This window comes from Gavia stellata, chromosome Z (assembly GCF_030936135.1).
Source record: "Gavia stellata isolate bGavSte3 chromosome Z, bGavSte3.hap2, whole genome shotgun sequence".
NCBI classification, from domain to species: Eukaryota; Metazoa; Chordata; class Aves; order Gaviiformes; family Gaviidae; genus Gavia; species Gavia stellata.
The window spans coordinates 28,844,716-28,862,940 of NC_082637.1; the positions used below are offsets into that span (position 1 = coordinate 28,844,716).

At 42.2% G+C, this 18,225-nt stretch overlaps 1 protein-coding gene across 1 annotated transcript in view; it reads right to left on the reverse strand.

Annotated features, from left to right (window-relative positions):
• ARHGEF28 (Rho guanine nucleotide exchange factor 28) overlaps positions 1–18,225 on the reverse strand; it is a 127,394-nt gene that overhangs the window by 58,032 nt on the left and 51,137 nt on the right. Inside the window, exons 8-9 of the mRNA XM_059834418.1 lie at positions 17,111–17,157; positions 15,525–15,585 (exon numbers count right to left, since the gene is read on the reverse strand). Of these exons, the coding sequence (XP_059690401.1) occupies positions 15,525–15,585; positions 17,111–17,157 (108 nt within the window). The remainder of the gene's footprint in view (positions 1–15,524; positions 15,586–17,110; positions 17,158–18,225) is intronic.

The window sequence follows — 18,225 nt, forward strand, 5'->3', positions numbered from 1 at the left end:
TCCCAGCACAGTGGGACAGACTTGTCAGAGACAGGTATTCTCAGCACACCTAAAGGTTATTAAAGCCTCCAAAAAGGCCCTGAGAGTCACTGCCTCTGAACAGTAGGACTATGCAGCGCAAGGGGAGGGGAGAAGAGACCTGCCTTATGGCCATTTCACATTAAGTAACAAAATAAATACCATTAGGGGTCTTGCAGCAAGAACCGAAACTTAGACCCCCCTCCCCAGCCCAATCACTAATCATAGTCATGTTCACATTCTCTGTTGAGCCTAATTAACCTTTAATTATGCCATGCACAAGCAGCCTCAGCAGGAGGGAGGGAGTCTGCAATGCATGGCCCCAAAGGTGCACAGGCTGCGCTTGGCTCCTGCCAGCCCCCAGGAGTTCAGGGGGAGACCAGGGGCTCCACCACCCAGTCTGAGAGGTCCCCTAGCAGGGACAAAATCTCATCTTGGGGCACGCAGGGAACTTACAATCTGAAAACACTGATGTGTATGGTGCAAAGTGGGGTGTGAGACTTTCCGCTTCGGACTCTCTCACCGGAGGTCCACACAGCTCCCCTGCCTCCCAGGGCGAGCAACCCCAGACCAGAAAACCAACAGCCTGCTGGTTTGGAGAGGAAGGGAGGAGGATGACATTTCATTGCCAGATTACCTGGAGCACCCAGTGCAGGTACACAACAATGACTTCATGACTTTCGGGGTGGGGAGGAAGAATCCCGCACCACTTCCCACCAGGCACTACAAGTGTCTTGTTCACAGAGACCTGAACTCCTGCATGAGGGAAATGCAGCTGCGAGGTAGGTGCCCCACACCTGCCTGCCAGGGTCAACTGGCTATGTTTGGATACTACCAGAAAAAAAAATGAGATCATGAGTGGAGATCATGAGCCTGCTGCCCCCTTGTAGAGGCACTGCTCCCATCCCATGAGCAGCCAGGATTTCAATTCCCCAAGCACAAGTGAACCCTCGGTCTTTACCACTAAAACATGCACATGCACCCAAGAGCACCTTCTTGCTCCAACAACCCCACATACATGGTCAGCTGTGCATACAAGCCATATGTGTTGGTATACTATTAACAGGGATGGGAAACAAGATGCAATACTATAATATGCAAACAGCAGATCTGTATACAGTGCTTTACAACAGGTGAAGTATTAAAAAAAAACCACACACAACAAAACCCTGTCTAAAGGTAAATGAATAACAAAAAAAGTGCCATGGAGGATGGGTGCGTAGCTACAGCATTTACAGATAAAACGAGTCTTCATGAGAGATGGAAAGAGCATACACCATGCAACTTGCAACCCATTTCATCATCTTTGTAAATTGCATGTGCATCCATACACATTGCAGAAACTCCTATGTGCTTGGGAAATACTGGATTTCCCCATGAATAAAAGTAAAAAGTTCAGAAAGTGCTCTGCACATTAAAATGTGCATTCTGTACACATTTTTCGCTCTAAAACTAGGTCAAAGTCTCAGTCTGTGTAAACATGATTCTCCTGGCTCATTGACTTTAATGACACTGATAGATCTTACTTCTCTTATTTGCTTTTTTCCCTTTCTGAAACACAAAAAAGCAATTTTATGGAAGGAAGCACAAATTAAATTTTTTGCTATTCTTTCTCTTCATTTCATTTCTTTTAAATGTAGTAAAATCTTATCTCTCCTCATTAAAGCTTTCAGTGATAATTCTTCCTAACATAAACTCGCTGGTCAGTGTCTTTCAACCTCCTTAAAACCCCCTTTATCATACTGACATTTATAATGCTTACCTCCCAAAGACTTCTCCACAAAGGAGGACAATGTCTAACTGTGCAAAGACAGTAAATGACCCTTTTGCTTTCTTTTACAGAAAGCGAAAGATTTCCCTCTTCATTAGGGTAAGATTTTTTTACATAATGTAAAAAAAATTCCTGTTAGCTGTTGAGGCATATTTGAATTACCAAATTCTCCCTAAATGAAAAACAATTGTAACAGCAGAGCTCTCTGCAGCCTCTGTCGTGCCGTGCAGCTCGCAGGGTGTGAGAGCTGCTCAGTGAGAGCTATGTATGCAACCAGAAGAAAAAAAAAAAGCCCTAAGAGAGTAGAGAAATAAATACAATTTTAAAGAACAGCACATAATTTGGAGAAAAGAATTCCTTCTTACTTAACAAATTCCAACACCGTTATCTACAAAAGCATAATTAACAGCGAGCTAGTCTTTTGATAGAAAGAAAATCTACCTCATGTGAGCTGTTTATAGCCACCTGCACACAACCAGACAATGAAAAGGAGGCAGAGCTATTAAGCAAGAGTCATTTAAAAGAAGACAGCTTTTTCTACCTGGTTTGGATGCCCTTCTTCGAATCCTCATTTTAGGTAAGGAAGGCCAAGAGTAATTAAAAGGTGAATCAGAGTCTGAGTCCATTTTTGTGCTAAATAAACAGAGAGCAGATTCCCAAAGTTGCACTCTGTTGTTCTCAATAGCAAGTCAAGTCTAAGAGTGATGTAAAATAAAGGAATGGACAAAGAAGGATCAAATTGCCCACTAAACACAGGGGAGGGAGAAGCTGTAAATGTTTGCTCTCTTCAGGCGTCCAGGCATGTAGACAGATCAGGCTGCAAATACTGAGGCAGAAGCAAGGAGGTTAAAGTATGAGAGCTTCGAGTGGAGCTGTTGCATCGTGGTCCACAGCTATTTGAAAGGTCACTGTGTGACAATGAATCATTAACTCACCTTTCCATTTTGATGTAAATGAAAACAATAGGAGCCGAGTAAGAAATTAGAAAATACATCTCAAAAGTAAACAAACTATTGCAAGCTTTTTCAAAGCTTTGTTTCCATGTTAAAATTGGGTTTTAGAAGGACTCTCAAATTAAGGACAGGCAAAATGCTGGAATTAAAGATTAACAGTAAGCTAAGAGCACTAATCAATCTGCTGGACCCTATATTACTGCAGAGCAATACCCCTCCTCTCAGCATTTACAACTTTGGCAGACCTTGGGATGTTGCATTTGGAAAAGCAGTGATAATCCACTCAAAATCTGTCACTCCCATCTTCCTAGCTCAAATGAGCTTAAAGCTTAAGTGTTATAAAGAAAGATTACACTGTCATTAGAGGAGCTCTCTTTCCAATAATATTTAGTCTGAACAGTATTTTCTCCTTCACACAGTCACCAAGTTAGACAGTAAATCATAAGGATTTTGTAGAGCTGGCACCTTTACAGCTCTGGTCTAACATCACAGCAATGCACAATAGAGCTAGTGACTAATTTACAACAAATCCTCCATTCTTATACAGTCTCCCTGAACAACTCGTAGGCAATTAGTATTCAGTAGAAACTCATTATCCCTTCCCCCAACATCTTTACACTACACAAACTACATTTTTTTTTTTGAACAGGCTCAAATGTGGCTATACAAGAGCTAATACAAAAATAACATGTCCACTGTTTCTTAACCAACTCCACCAAACATTTCTTTTAGCTACCCCACAATGTATGTGGTTTTGTATTCCACATAAAGGAGGAGAGGGAATGTGGATCATCTTAAATGTCAGTTTTTGGAAGATGATGGCATTTGAGCTTGTTAACATTCCTTACTTCACTTCAATTATTTTTCAGGCTGCTGAGGTCTGCAGTGCTACTTCTGTATTATGTTTCAAGTGATTCCTCAGTCCACATTTCAGTCAGAGATAACAACGTATTTGTTGAAAAAAAAATAATGCAATTCAAATGCAAATTTAATTCAAAACCCATTAGAAAAATATCTATCAGGTTTTCAGGGATAAAATAATTATTACACAAGCACTTCATAAAGTGCATAAATTACATAAAACACAGTTGAAACACATCATTGTTCTGCCCTTCCCTTAATTGAAGTTCTGCCAGCTTTGTTAGGCCTGAAAAGAATAATTCACCCCAGACGCTGGAAGCCTTAGACTTTCACTTTAAATATTAGACACTCCCATAGACTTTGTTTGATTTATATATATAATTAACAGCCCCAGGGAATTACAACAGACAATGGATGACTGAAAATACAGAGAGGATATAAATCCATGCTTTAAGCATCCACTTCAAAATATCTCCACTCCCTGGAATGTCAGGTTCAAATTGCACTGATAAATCCCCTGGGCATACGGGAATGCAGGAGCTGACGTACACCTTCCCACCTGCACACCATGCAGTGCACTCTCCTGCCTCCCACCGTGGGCGCAATTTGAGAGAAAAGGAAAGGATGGAGCATATCTGTTGGATAACTTGTTCACTTAGGAAATGTCTTCTCAACTGCTCCAACACAAAATATTTCCCCTCTACACAGCAATTTTCCCTACCTAAGTGTGCTCTCTTGCTCATCAGATGCATTTAACGCCAACTGGAATAAAAGTCTTAATTTCAGACGTGTACAAAAGGCAGTGCTCCATGGGCAAACAGCGGTTTACATTTAGAGAGAGCTGTATGTTTTACACTGGCTTTCAATTTTGCAATTACTCCCTTGTTCTATTTTATGAGAAACGGTAAATTTTGCTTACTTCTATGTTATCTCCATTTGTGCATCTTTTCTCTAAATTGACCAATTCTGGTTTTTTTTCACTTATACATTCAACTAAAATACACTTACTCACTCCCATTGGTCTTCACGGACTTCTGTTTAGTGCAGGGAAGGATAACTAGAACCAAACAAAACACTCACAATGCGGAAATGCAGCTGATGTATTTAACGGCATTAAAATATTTTACATGCCGAGACATTTACTTCCCTGAATGACCTCTGTACGCTGCAGAAATGTTTTCACTGACTGCTCAGTTATTGCCCACTCCCTCCCTTAAACTAGCAGTGTTCATTTAGAACCTTCTAATAGAAACGAGTAATTAAGGATTGTTAAATAATTTTTCAGCAGCAACCCTATTACATAACACTCAGAGAATCCGGCTACTAAACTTCTGCTGTGATAAAAACCTGATCATTTACTCCTGCCATTTATCCTCTATTTCTTGGCCAAGTTCTTAGGCTTTTCACCTACTTACTGCAATCTCCCCCGAACAGGATGTTGCATGGGAATTTGTCAATGGCAGTCTGAAAGCACAGATAAATTATCAACCTTAACCCTTATTTCTGAAGGGTTAATTGAATATCACTCACATTATTTGCTCTGTTTGGGCCTTGTGAAAGATTTTTTTTTCTAGTTTGTAAAACTCCTTTATGCAGTCGTGAAAGACCCCATGCTGTTTTCTGCCACAAAGAAAGGCTTTGCCTTACAGTCTTTGGCTAAAAATATTTTTCTTCCCCATTCTTGCACTTTGTGAGATGACCCAACCCACTTTTCACCTGCCACTCTTTATTTCCAAAGTGGTGGCATTTGCATGCAGCTGGCACAGAGATCTGGCTGCTTATGAGATAAAAGGTGCTTTCTAGCTGGAAAATATTGACCCTACTTGCCACTGAAAATATGTTTTCAGTTATGTATACCAAGATATAGATATGAAGATAAAGAAAATGGGTTTTTTGTGTGCATTACCTAAGGCTAATGCTTATGATAAATTATGTAATGCCTTAAATTCTTTCACCCAACACTTGCCAAAACACATCCGTATGATATAAATGTTTTTCAGAGATATTACAGTCTATTGTGTATTGTCTGACCGTTCCAGTGGCTCGTGGCAAGATGGAAGAAAGCAGAGGAATGTCACCAGCATCCGCAGTCTCCATGGAACGGCACTGTTGCCTCCCCGGCGCACTGAGGGGACAGCCTGGCAGTGCTGAGCGGGTGGGCTCCCTCTCCCCAAACACTGCTAAACCATGGGCTGGCAGCACTCTCCCTTGGGCAGACCAGAAGGACACAACCCCTCTGGGCCCAGTGCCAGCTTCCCAGATAAAGAGGGAATGTTCACAGGATGGAAAGTGGAGCTACCTACCCCAGAAACGGGGCTGGAAAGGGTCACTGTTGGACACAGGTGAGATGAGAACTGCCTGAACAACAACTGGGCCAAAAATGCCCTGCCTGGTTTGCTCTGGGCAGAGTCTCCCCTGACCTTAGGGATGAAGTTGATTCCCCCCAGCTTCGTTCTGCTCCAGGACCAGCAGAGCCTGCAATCATTTCCCAAAGCTGCAGAGAAGGCTCTGACAAGGAAGGATGATGTAGAAAGGGCTAGGTGATCTTCTCCACCAGCCTCTGTGACCCACAGGCACACATGGCTTCCTGGCTTCTTCACTCCATTGTTTTTATTAATTAGAGCACATCTTCCCACAGAGAGCATCAGCCAATGTACCTGGACAAAATACCTGCATTAACCTACATTAGACTTAACAATCATGCAAATATGAATTACAGGCAACTAAAAGCAAAACACTACCAACCAGATCCCACACACCAAGCACCCTCCAACTCTAATGCTCTTTCCAGCTGCCCACAACAACGACGCGATGGCTGTGCAGATTGCTGTCGGCAACAGCCTCACAGGTCTCGTAGGATGCCTTGTCACACACGTTATTTTTGCCACCTCTCTTCTCTACTGGGTCTTTCTTATGAAAGTTTATACTTTCTTATGAAAGTTTATACTTATAGTCAGAAAAACTTTGACAAATCACTATTCTCCCCCTCTCCTTTCCCAAGTCGTTGATGAACTGATCATTGAAAAACACAGAACCAAGCCCAGATCCTTAAGATCTTGGCAGATGACCTCCCCCAGTTGTTTTTATGATCTTCCTTATTGCTAAATTTCTGATGGGTGATTCATGTGTTCAGTTTAGGGCCCGTTTATTTCCTTTGTTTTGTGAACAGAGATCTTTTGAGTCCTCCCACAAGTAACACAGCAGTTTGGGATTTAAACTGTTCAGCAAGTGGTTCCCAAAAAGGTCTGGGCAGGCACTCAGTGCCCATCATCACTGCCTGACATATGACAGTGTTTGGTGGGTCCCACCTCTCTCACTAGCGCCCCACGGCAGGCTCCCCATCCCGCAGTCACCCACAGGGGGACACGGCTAGGAAGGGCAGGGAGCAGGGCAGGGGAAGGAGGAATGGGGAGTTTCTTGCACTGCACGGTTTCCATTGCAAACACGTCTGCTTTCCACCATTTCAAGCCTGAGGTTTCAACAGGGTGAAAGATCATTACTGTTCAGCATCACGAAGCCTCTTCCTCCCACTACCAGTTTAAAGCAGCAGACTTTGCTCCCCCAGAAAAGCGCAGTCCTGGGTGAATTCAGGTATCAAACCTAGGCACATTCTGACGTGAGATTAAATGGTCCTGACCCCCTCAGCCCCCAAACCTCCCACTCACACCTCCCCTTGTGCAGGTGTTCTCCACTCTTCCATCCAAACAGCTGATGACACAACCCATCTACACTAGAGACCCCTTTTCTGTAACGAGTGTCTCCTACAGATGCTGTGTAGACAGATACCAGAAATATTAATGAAAAATACAAAAACGGTACTATAAATTTGGGTCAATTTTTCGCTGACTTATTTGTCCAGTTTCTTGGACAGTAGCCTGGAAATGAACACAGAACAGCTGCTGCCTTCACAGACACCCTGCTGAGAGGGGCAGGCCACCCCACCCGTCTCCAAAAACGCTCTTCTACACAGATCCCCGAGTTTACTGAAACACTCCGCAGTCACGACAGCCTGCAGGAGAAGCAAAGTCAGTTTGTTTGCGCCGCTTTCTGGTTTGCTTTAAGCTAGACTGCCAGTCCAAGTGTTTTTATGCTCCACTGCATTTACTTCCACGTGGATATATCCTTTTACCAACCCCAGACAGGGTACATGGAATCACAGTGCTACTGCAAACCACCCATACTGAGAGGAGACCGTGCCATCTAAATTTATACCTAACTCCTTAATATTCCCCTGCAGGTATATTTCTAATTACATTGTGAATTATGAAATTAATTTTTAATGCTATTCTTTTAATGCTATTATTTTAATGTTTTCTTTGAAACCAGGGTGACAACTACAGTTAGAATAGCTATAACGAGAATAACACTTTCATGCTAAAAATATGTTTGTGATAGTCAATGAATGATGCATTATCCTACAAAGAGCTATTAGCAACACCTCTTTTGAAAAGCAACTGTTTGTAAGTAGTGGTACTTCAATCTTGTTTCTTTGATAAACTAAAGGAGCAATATACCTTTAAAAATTTAAGAGAAATAGCTTTGCATAACTATACTAGTACTGCAAGATCCTTGGAGAACACCCACAAGATTGGGATGAAGAAGGGTTCAGAGTTTTTACAAAACTGAGGCTAAAACATGACCTCTGCCCAATCCAGACTCAATGTCGCTCCAAAGAGCCAGTGGGCATGCACACTGCATTATCTCAGGCTTTGTCCCAAACTCTTCATGTTGCCCAGTTAGCTGTCCTGCTGTCAGGATTTCACAGTGTTCCTCCGACTCAGACCATTCTGATGTCTGGTTCATGACCGATTTCAGATTTTTTTTTTTTTTTCCTTTTTTTAACTGCACCATTCACCTGGTGTGGTTTAGGATAACAAGCTCAGTTTAGGATAACAAGCTCATTAATACTACTTTCACGTGACAGCGGTCAGTATGCCCTGACTCTTGAAACAACTACTAAGCACTTCCAACAAAGTACATAAAGAGATAATTTGCCTTAATACTCGCCTTGTCCAGTATCCACTCACATCAAAAGACTAGCTGAGATATGCAGTACAAATGTGGACGGAAAGCTTGTCGCTTTTTGTCCCGTACCCTGATGAAAAGCTCCCTTGAGTTTATTTGCAAAAGCTTGAGAACTAAGAGCTTGAGTCAATAAAAATCTCTTCCTGGTTTCAGCTCCACGGAGGCCTGTGCGAGCCCCAGCAACACAGAGAGCGCACATGGCCTGACATGAAAGCAAACCCAAGTTTGACTTGGACCTCGCTCCTACTGAAGTTTTGCCAATGACTTGGTTGTTGAGTCTACACTTAGGCTGGCAGCCTGTGCTGCCAAGAAGTTCACCAAAGACCCATCTCATTAAAAATCCAATTTTCCATGTTTCAGGGAAGACTTGAAGGCAAGGGCTGCCGCCTCTCAAGGAGGAAAAAAGCTGAGAAAAGTGTTCATGTGTGCACTTTCAAGACTGTGACTCTTTTCTTCACAATGTATTTCTGGATTATATTTCACATTTAAAGAGTAACTTGACATTAGATATATCCCAGATTGTTTATTTATGTTAGCATGAAATGAGACTGGGCAGAAGACAGGCAAAAGAACTTATTTAAACATCAGGAGAAAAAAAGCCTTTTTTTGAAGGTTTATTTTGTTGAGCAAATTTGTTTTGGATTTTAGGCAGAGGAGGAGGAGGACAAGTTCTGGGAAGCCAGACAGCACATGTTTGTAACTTGTTCATTTTTCTTTCTGTCTTCCTTTTGAGGTTAACTTGAATTATAATGTCTCAGAAAATCAAGAGTGGAGGAAACTCCAAGAAACAAGAACAAGCTTGTTTTAGTGCCTAATGCTGCTTCTTCCAGATTTCTCCACAGCTTTTTAATTAAGCTCAGTTCAGGCTCACATCCCAGGAAGATTTTACTTCCCACATCTTCTGTAGCTCTCAACTGTTCTGCAGTCTTCAATATTTAGTTGTTTATAGACACTCCAAACAAATGAGAATATGTTTTATCTACTGAAATAAACTACTGCCATGTTTAAATGTTGTTCAAAGGTTGTTCCTGGCAGCACTCTGACAGATCGATCCCCAGTTAAGCCTCTCTTCTGCAAGGTGCAAGGAACCGTGCAAAGGTTTTGTAAAAGTAGAAGCATCAACACAAAGTTCTCTGAAAGCTGCAGCAAAAAAAAAATGGTAGAGTGCAATTGCCACAGTCACTAGCTGCAGCCATAATTGTAGAGTTTTCTTCAGCTATTATTTTTCTCTGCAATTTTCAGACCACCTACCTTTCGACTAAAAATAAGTTTTTAAAAAAGCCTCCTTTACCACAAACTGACCTTCCAGAACTTCTTTGGCACAACCAGCCTGAGTATTTCCACATCTCCCATCATCCAAGTATTGTAGTGCCTCTTTCTCACCTCATTCTCTATGGTCTTTCTTGTTTCAGGTGAAAAACTGAGAAACTGGGAAAAGATAAGTGACATGCCCAAGGTCCTACTGCTGTAAATCCCTTAAGGAGAGACACTGAAGCGAAGGTCTGCAGCTCCTGGACTAGACCTGCTGCAGCTGCCTCACCGAACCTCTCTCAAAGCAAGGATCCGGGCTAACTGCGGAGGTCCCAGTGGACTGAAGGTTTGCAAATGTGACACCCCTCTACAGGAAGGGCTGGAAGGAAGATCTGGGGAACTACAGGCCTGTCAGTCTGACCTCGGTGCCGGGGAAGATTATGGAGCAGATCATCTTGAGTGCCTTCATGCAGTGCGTACAGGACAACACCACCACTTCTGTGGCCAGGTGACCGGCTTAGTAGACAAGGGAAAGGCTGTGGATATAGTCTACCTAGACTTTAGTAAAGTCTTTGACACCATTTTCCACAGCATTGTCCTGGAGAAACTGACTGCTCATGGCTTGGATGGGTGCACTCTTCACTGGGTAAAAAACTGTCTGGACAGCCAGGCCCAAAGAGTTGTGGTGAATGGAGTTAAATCCAGTTGGTGGCTGGTCACAAGTGGTGTTCCCCAGGGCTCTGTTCTGGGGCCAGTCTTGCTTAATATCTTTATCAGTGACCTGGATGAGGGGATTGAGTGCATCCTTAGTAAGTTTGCAGACAACACCAAGTTGGGAGGGAGTGTTGATCTGTTTGAGGGTCGGAAGGCTCTGCAGAGGGATCTGGACAGACCGGATATTAGGAAAAATTTCTTTACTGAGAGAGTGGTGAAGCACTGGAACAGGCTGCCCAGGGAGGTGGTGGAGTCACCATCCCTGGAGGTATTTAAAAGACGTGTGGATGAGGCGCTTAGGGACATGGTTTAGTGGTGGACTTAGCAGGGTTAGGTTAACGGTTGGACTTGATGATCTTAAAGGTCTCTTCCAACCTAAACGAGTCTATGATTTTATGATTCTGTGATAAGGGAAAGATAGGATTGAAAGCTGCCAGGAAAAGATAAAAATGACCACAAGCAGAAAAGATCTGCATAGCCTTAATCACAGGACTATTGTAACTGTCTTAAATAGGCAACACTTAACATGTAACTTTCACTTTTATCTATCAATAACCATAAAATTATTTCCTGCAGTTCCGATGTCAAAACAGGCACACTTGACTCAAAACACTTCCAAATGCAAACATTCTGCCCACCAAAAGCCAAACGCAAATGAACACATAAAAAGGAGCGAAAGATGTGACCACAATAAGTAGAAAACCTAAGCATTTTACAGACCTAACAGAAACTGCAAGAAGGCGTGACTCGAGACAGCAGGACCCTGCTTTTTCCTATCTTAAAAAAGCACACTTTTTTAAATCTTACCAACCATGGTAAGAAAATCTAATTAAAAAAGAACATAACAGCAACATTGAAACCAGATTTTTCTGCAGATTACAGTGCAGCCCTAATGGTTCACACAGAGAAGATCATTATGTTCTGTTGCTTAAACTGATCTGTGGTTAAACTGGGATTTCTGTGGAACCATGGAAATCAAAGGGCAGGCTCTACCAAAAGTGTTTTGAAGCTGCCCGGTCACATACAGTGAACTGCCAAAAATTTGGCATCAGTATTTTTATCTCCCAAAGTGCAAAACGTGGCTTGCAGAACTTTTTCACTGCCATCAGAGTAAACAGAATAGATTAGACAGACACCATGAGGTCATTAGCACTGTAACTAGGAGAGCAGGGAAAATATTTTGAAAAATTGACATCATTCTGCCTTCCTGAAGTTTAGGAAAAAGAAAAAAAAGCTGTATTTCCTTGGAAGAAAAACTGGGGGTTAGATTTTTCTTACTGGAAAAAAGAAACTTTTGCAGCTTTATAAATGGCCTTGTGAACATCCTCTTTCCAAACCAGCTATGCAAAACAGGAAGGAATTATAAATGTTTAAAAGCACATGCCCAGCTAACACTGTCACATGCCCAACAGTAACAGCATTCAGCTGTCACCTCCTAGGCTCTCTCCCAAAACGTACAGGGTTGCTGACTCTGAGGATGACAATGCCTGGCAATAATACATATGCTTAATATTGAAAGGAAAAAAAAAATCCTTTTTTTGTTGCTTTCCATTTTGTTACTCTCATTCACTCTCCCCAACTGGGTATTGGTTTTGTCTCTCAATCTTTCCAGTGTTTTTCTTTCAATGAAAGAAACACAAAACAGATCTTTGTAAACACAAAACAGATCTCTAACAATTTCCAGGGGAGACAGAGAGAGGGGGAAGAAGATTGGCAGGTGTCACTAGCACTGAACTCAGGAGTTTCCATACAACCCCTGTTCAGCCTCGTCTAGCATCCTATTGTGCCCCGCAGTTTACTTCTATTCCTTCAATTCTTAAGTACGGCAAACCCAAAAACCACCATCTGTAGCTCACGTGGCTTCTTATTGGCCCATCACCACCCTGACACTCACAGGGGTGGCACACCAGGTGCTCTCCAACGATCCTGGAGGACAAGAAGCCTCTTGCACAAAAAATAATAAAAATAATTGTGCAAAAAAATACAATTCTCAAAATTGAACTACAAGACTCAAATGGTGCCTAAGGCAGCCAGGTCCCAACCCAAAAATGAAGAAGACAGGGAGCAAGGGGAGTTGGTACCCTTTAGTGTCCTACCGACTGTTGTAAGCACCCCTGCAAAGATACTCCCAAAACTTTGTTGGGTGTGGGGAAAGAACCGGAACAGTCAATAACGCTTGAAAGGGTAGGCTGGGGAAGAAAACAGACAGCAGGAACAGCAGAGTCCTTCCAGGAGCCACCACTTCTTTAAGGGTCCCTTCCAACCCAGACCATTCCATGATGAGACTGATTTTTGGTAAACGCTTCTAAAAGCAAGAACCATGTGGAAAAAGAAGTGAGAAGCAGAAGTGGGGGAATTTGTACTCATTCAAAGAGTACTCACATTCTCGCTCTTAGAAGTCGTCTTTGATTTACGCATCCAACTTCCTAGTGACATTCCAGAGGCTGCTCATTTCTATTCATTCTTCTTCACTCAATCCCCCTTAGCTGTTTTGCCCCTTCCTCTCCCCCACTGACAACCATTCCCATTTCTCTCCTTATCCCCCATTGTGTGCTTTTCCTGCCAAAAAACATCACCATTTCACAACATTGCCAAGCAAACAATTTTTTTAAAAGTAGTTTAAAACAATCCAGGGTAATAAAACTACAATATTTAGTAATATGGTTATATGAGTCAGGTTACAACATATACTGATTTTTACATTCAAATAAACCAATAAAACCAGATTAAGTCAACTTATAGATTTCTGGTTGTCACCAAACTCTATTTCCGTCCTTTTTCGTCCCTCCCCACTTCCACCTTTTATTGGACACCTGATAGCCCTCTCAACTCACCAGCCTGCACCTCAGACCCATCATATCTCACACACGGTGCTGACTGGAAACCCTCCAAGCCCTGCTGAGGTCAATGGCAAAACCCCATTGGATGTCTATGTCACGAGCGTTTCAGCTAACTTGAGTACACAGCTGGGAGATGGGCAAGGAGAGCCCACGGTGAAGCTGGCAGCAAGTCCATGCTCCAGTCCTTACACAGGGAAACCAAATTCTCAGTTATGGTGACTTATTTCTAAAACAAGTAGAACCAATTTTGCTGCAGTTTCTCCATAAACAAGTCAACTTCTTAAATATACTACAAGGTAATTTGAATTTAGGGAAGAGATAGGGGGTGGGTTCTTTTTCAGGTAAGACGTACAACAGGGAATTTTTCTTCGTTTAATATAAGCTGAGCCTGTGCTCAGGACAAAAGGTATTTATATACACATTTATATGTACAGATATATGTATATCTACACATTTATATCCATATTTACAATTTTACTTTATACATACATAAGATGCCTAAGAAAAGATTCGTAAATCAAATTTTAAGCACCTAAATCTTGTTCCAAGTTGCATGCAAAGACACTATTTTTTTAATCTAAAAGTTTCTCTAAGAATCTACACTCTACCATTCCTAATTAACAGTATGAAACATGGCCAAAGCCGCTTGCTTGTTCCCTGCAGAGGACTCAGGATCTGCTGCAGCTGCCCACCCAAGAATCAGAGAGGAGACTGAGCTGGTCTGAAGCCAAAGGGCCTGGCTCCTGTTCCAGCTGTCACAAGCAGCACTGTGCAGATGATACCTTAGAAGGAAAAGGCATTTCAGGGGTAAGAAAAAGAAATACCAGCTGTAATTTCAGGGTGGAGAACTTCCACTCTGTCTGCTTTTAAGCTACTTTATGTTCCCTCCAGATGGTATAACTGGAGCGGAGGCTGGAGCAGATGCGGCTTCAGATTAGCAAACCATAATCACTCCCCAATGGCTCCACACCCTCCTACACTGAGATACAGTGCAATACTTTGGTCTGACTTGACAAAACAGATTTGATCATATGGGCACTAACATCTCATGTACGTGCACAGCATTTTTTTTTGTGCAAGGCAAGGACTGCTGTGCTGTCCTATGCTGAAAAGCACTAAACGTCAGGATAACTGTGAATACTAACATTTTTGCTACTACTCCCAATTCCCTTATGCAGCTCCTGTATTCCTCGGATGGGAGAGTGAGACAAACATGATTAAACGGTTGAAGTATAGGCATTTGGCATAACAGTGACTAGAAAAATAGGCAACTAGATGATGATTTTAATGAGACTATTAAAACAATTTGCCAGCTTCTTATCTTACAACTGTGTCTCTGAGTTTACGTCAGCTCATTTCCCTCTAAAATATACCACACCATTCATGTACATATATCCCCTCCCCTTCACACACACAAAGCAACTCTTCATTTTGCAGCCACCAAAGTTTGCATAGGGGCTGCCTGAATGCCACCATCTGGGCTGCTCTTTCTGACCTCAGCACTGGACCACAGGCAAGTGATGCCAGCCTGCCGCTCTCTGCCTGGCACCGCAGCTCCCACTGGCAGAGCTTAGTTACTCATTGTCTTTTTCCGCCTTGCTGTGCTTTGCATCAGCCCATGTTTGCACACTGTTCTTGGAGCTTTCCCCAAACTTGAAAATACTCACCCTTCCATTTGAGTTTCAGTCTCTAAATGTACTGTCCAGTGCAACTGGCTATATTCTCCTACCAGCCCCACAACTCACTTATCGCTGTGGCATCTCAACATTTCTACATGCTTCATTTCATCTTCAGTCACATATATTGGCTCTATCAGATATTATTTTCAAGATTATTGTTCCTACAACAGTTAATATATTCCTGAAAAATCCTAGGGTATCATGATACTGTTGGATACACCACCTATTTATACGAGAGATGCTTTGAAAGAGGTTCTCTCTCTGACATAGATATAACTGATTGATCTTTTGCCAAGCTAGGCTGCAATGTCAATGACCTTCACCTCTTTTAAAGAAACTGCCTTGTGTGTATTTGGCATTACGGTATATATCAATAGCTTTTGGGAAGTCAAAATGATTAATCATTTCTTACCTATGCCCAACAGGACATGATCTTCATTTTCTTCAGAAGGAACCACAGAGTCTCGGAAAGGCTAGGAACAGAAAACTTGAGCTATATCTTTGAAGACAAATAGTTGCATTTGTGCTTAGTTGCAAGCTGTGCCATAGGCTTTCAGAATTCAGTTCAAACACCATCAAGCAGCAGTCCCTTCATTCTAGCCATTTTAGCAAATACAACAGATACGGCATGCTACTCCCGGACTCTAAGATACGCACATGAGCCCTATGAACTCAAACTCTACTATCTAAGAAGAGACCAAACCATATGTCACTTTCGATGCAAACCGTTTTCAGCCTGCTCTTCTCTTACAAAGTTTAACTGTGCGCTGACTACCCAATATACAATGTTTTGGAGGAAAGAGCAATATATTTCTAAGATGCCTCCTTCTCTAATGCCTGAGCTGTTCACACCTGTAGAAATATCATAGGTCAGTTCATTCTTTATAGGGTCAACTACAGCCTTTCTGGTAGATCAAAACAAAACAGTCAATATGGTACCAGAACCTTTTCCCCCCAGCAAGATTCGTCAGCTGCAACACTCTGCCCCAACACACGTTTTCAACATAGACTCCTAAAGGTGTGATATGTGCAGAGATATAATTCTGAGATGACACAGATTACAATAGCAACGTGTGAATCCCAAACAAATGGTCATCTTCTGCACAGCTGGCAATTAAAAAAAAAAAAAATTGAAGAGGTCATCACTTTTATAATAATGACCTAACAAAAGCAGCAGTCCAACAACATTCCACTAAATTCAAATGTTATTAAAAAAATCGAGTCATTGGCTATTGAGAAGATATCAACTTTACCAGATTTGCCAGATTTTACCAGATTTTGTTTCTCTCAACCTAAATCATTATTTTAGCTTCATACCCAGTTGAGTTAATAATCAAGTTCCTGCTTTAAAAGGTGATTAAAAAAACCACTGAGACAAAGATTTTCCGGTTTTGTAAACAGATGTATATAAATAAAAAGCAGAATATAAGACTAGAGATCAATTACAACTGACTAACCATAATGGAACTTCTCACAAATATTGGTCCCCCTCAAAAGCTGTTAGATCCCTCCATGTAGAAGACAATAGGAACTGACATATTTTTTACAACAAGCATTTTTCCAGTTAAGACCAGTTAAGGACTCACAGTTACCTGCAAGGTCTCTCTCAGAGACTACCTCCTCAAATGTAATGAATCATGCTGTCTCAAGGATGAAGCTTGTGCAAGACAGGTTGTGCTACCCCCGAGACCGGCAACTGAGCTGCAACCTCCCTGAAGGCACTAAGGTTCACCATAAACACAAGAGCTTTCTGGTCCAAAAGCAGAGCTTGCTTCTCCAATCCAGCTTTCCGGCCCACAACCACATAACAGGTTCCTTCAAATAATAATCATCTACACACGTAACTATTCCCGCAGGATAGGAATGGGCAGGAAATGTCATCTGGCTTAGTCACCTTATTTATTTGTTAGCTCTGGGAGGTGCTCAGATAGCTAAGCAGAGGTTGCTGCTTCTCAACCTAAACGAAGCTTAGCTATTTGTATAAGGAGAAATCTGTACCTTCATATCATCCTGGGACAATTCATCAGATGCCAAGTTCACAGGACCTGTAAAAGCAAAGATTCCTGCCTTTAATAACAAGCAAATTCAATTTGGGTCTGCTTTGGCTTCTGTTGCTGGTTTCTCTCCTTTTTTGAATAGAAGCGGGGACACAAGGAGCGGACAAGGCAGGCAGGCAAGCCAGAACAATGGACATGGGCAGCCCATGCATCTCCCCACAGCAGCATTCCCGTGGGCAGCATGCGAGCTGGATCCACAACAAGTGCTATGTTATTGTCACAGTTATGTTCAGGCTAGGCAAGTACGGCCATTTGTCAGCCAGCTGCTGATTAACCCCCATATGCTCACAAAATCTACTGTTCTAGCGCTCTGCCTCACACCAACTCGGCAGCGCAGTTGGGCTCCACTTTTCTTCTGCAGGGGTTTCATGTGTTTTTTTAAATTAGACCTTGCATTTTCACCCCAAAAAGTAAAAAATAACTTCATTTCTGTCACTCTTTTTGTGGTTTCTTCCCAGGACTGTGGGAAAGGACACAGCACATGCAACGCAAGGACCACACTTTGCAAGTTTTGTCCAAACGCAGCCCCAAGGACTACTGTGAAACAGCAAAGAGGAGCAGTGTGGCTACAGCAATGCAAATGAACACCATCATCAAACAGACTTCCAGGAACATTATTATTTAGTAAATATATTTTAAATAAAAATTATATAGCCAGAGTTATGCTGGTAAATATGTTTCATTTTTGAATCTTTCAACTCAAGGTTCACATCTGTTCTCAGATGCACAAATCCCTCTCCATTCTCCAGCTCCAGCAAACAGTTAAACGAAGTATGATCCAGCAGCCAGTATAGGGTGATTTGGGGGACTGCCTTAAGCAGTGTGGGCTTTTGGGACCTCTGTCCTTTCTTGGTGTTGCACAAAGTCTATACTCAAGTTTAAAAAATAAAGAGCTGTATCAATATATCTTTGGAAAAACAATTCAAGGACAGCTGCCTGTTCTCTGAATTGCACAATCTCCAGAAACAACAACCCTACCTAACTTGCAGGTCTCTGTGAGAGGAAGTTCTGAGATGCCATTATGGGCCCACTGCAATCAGTGCGCCTGTCGTCCCT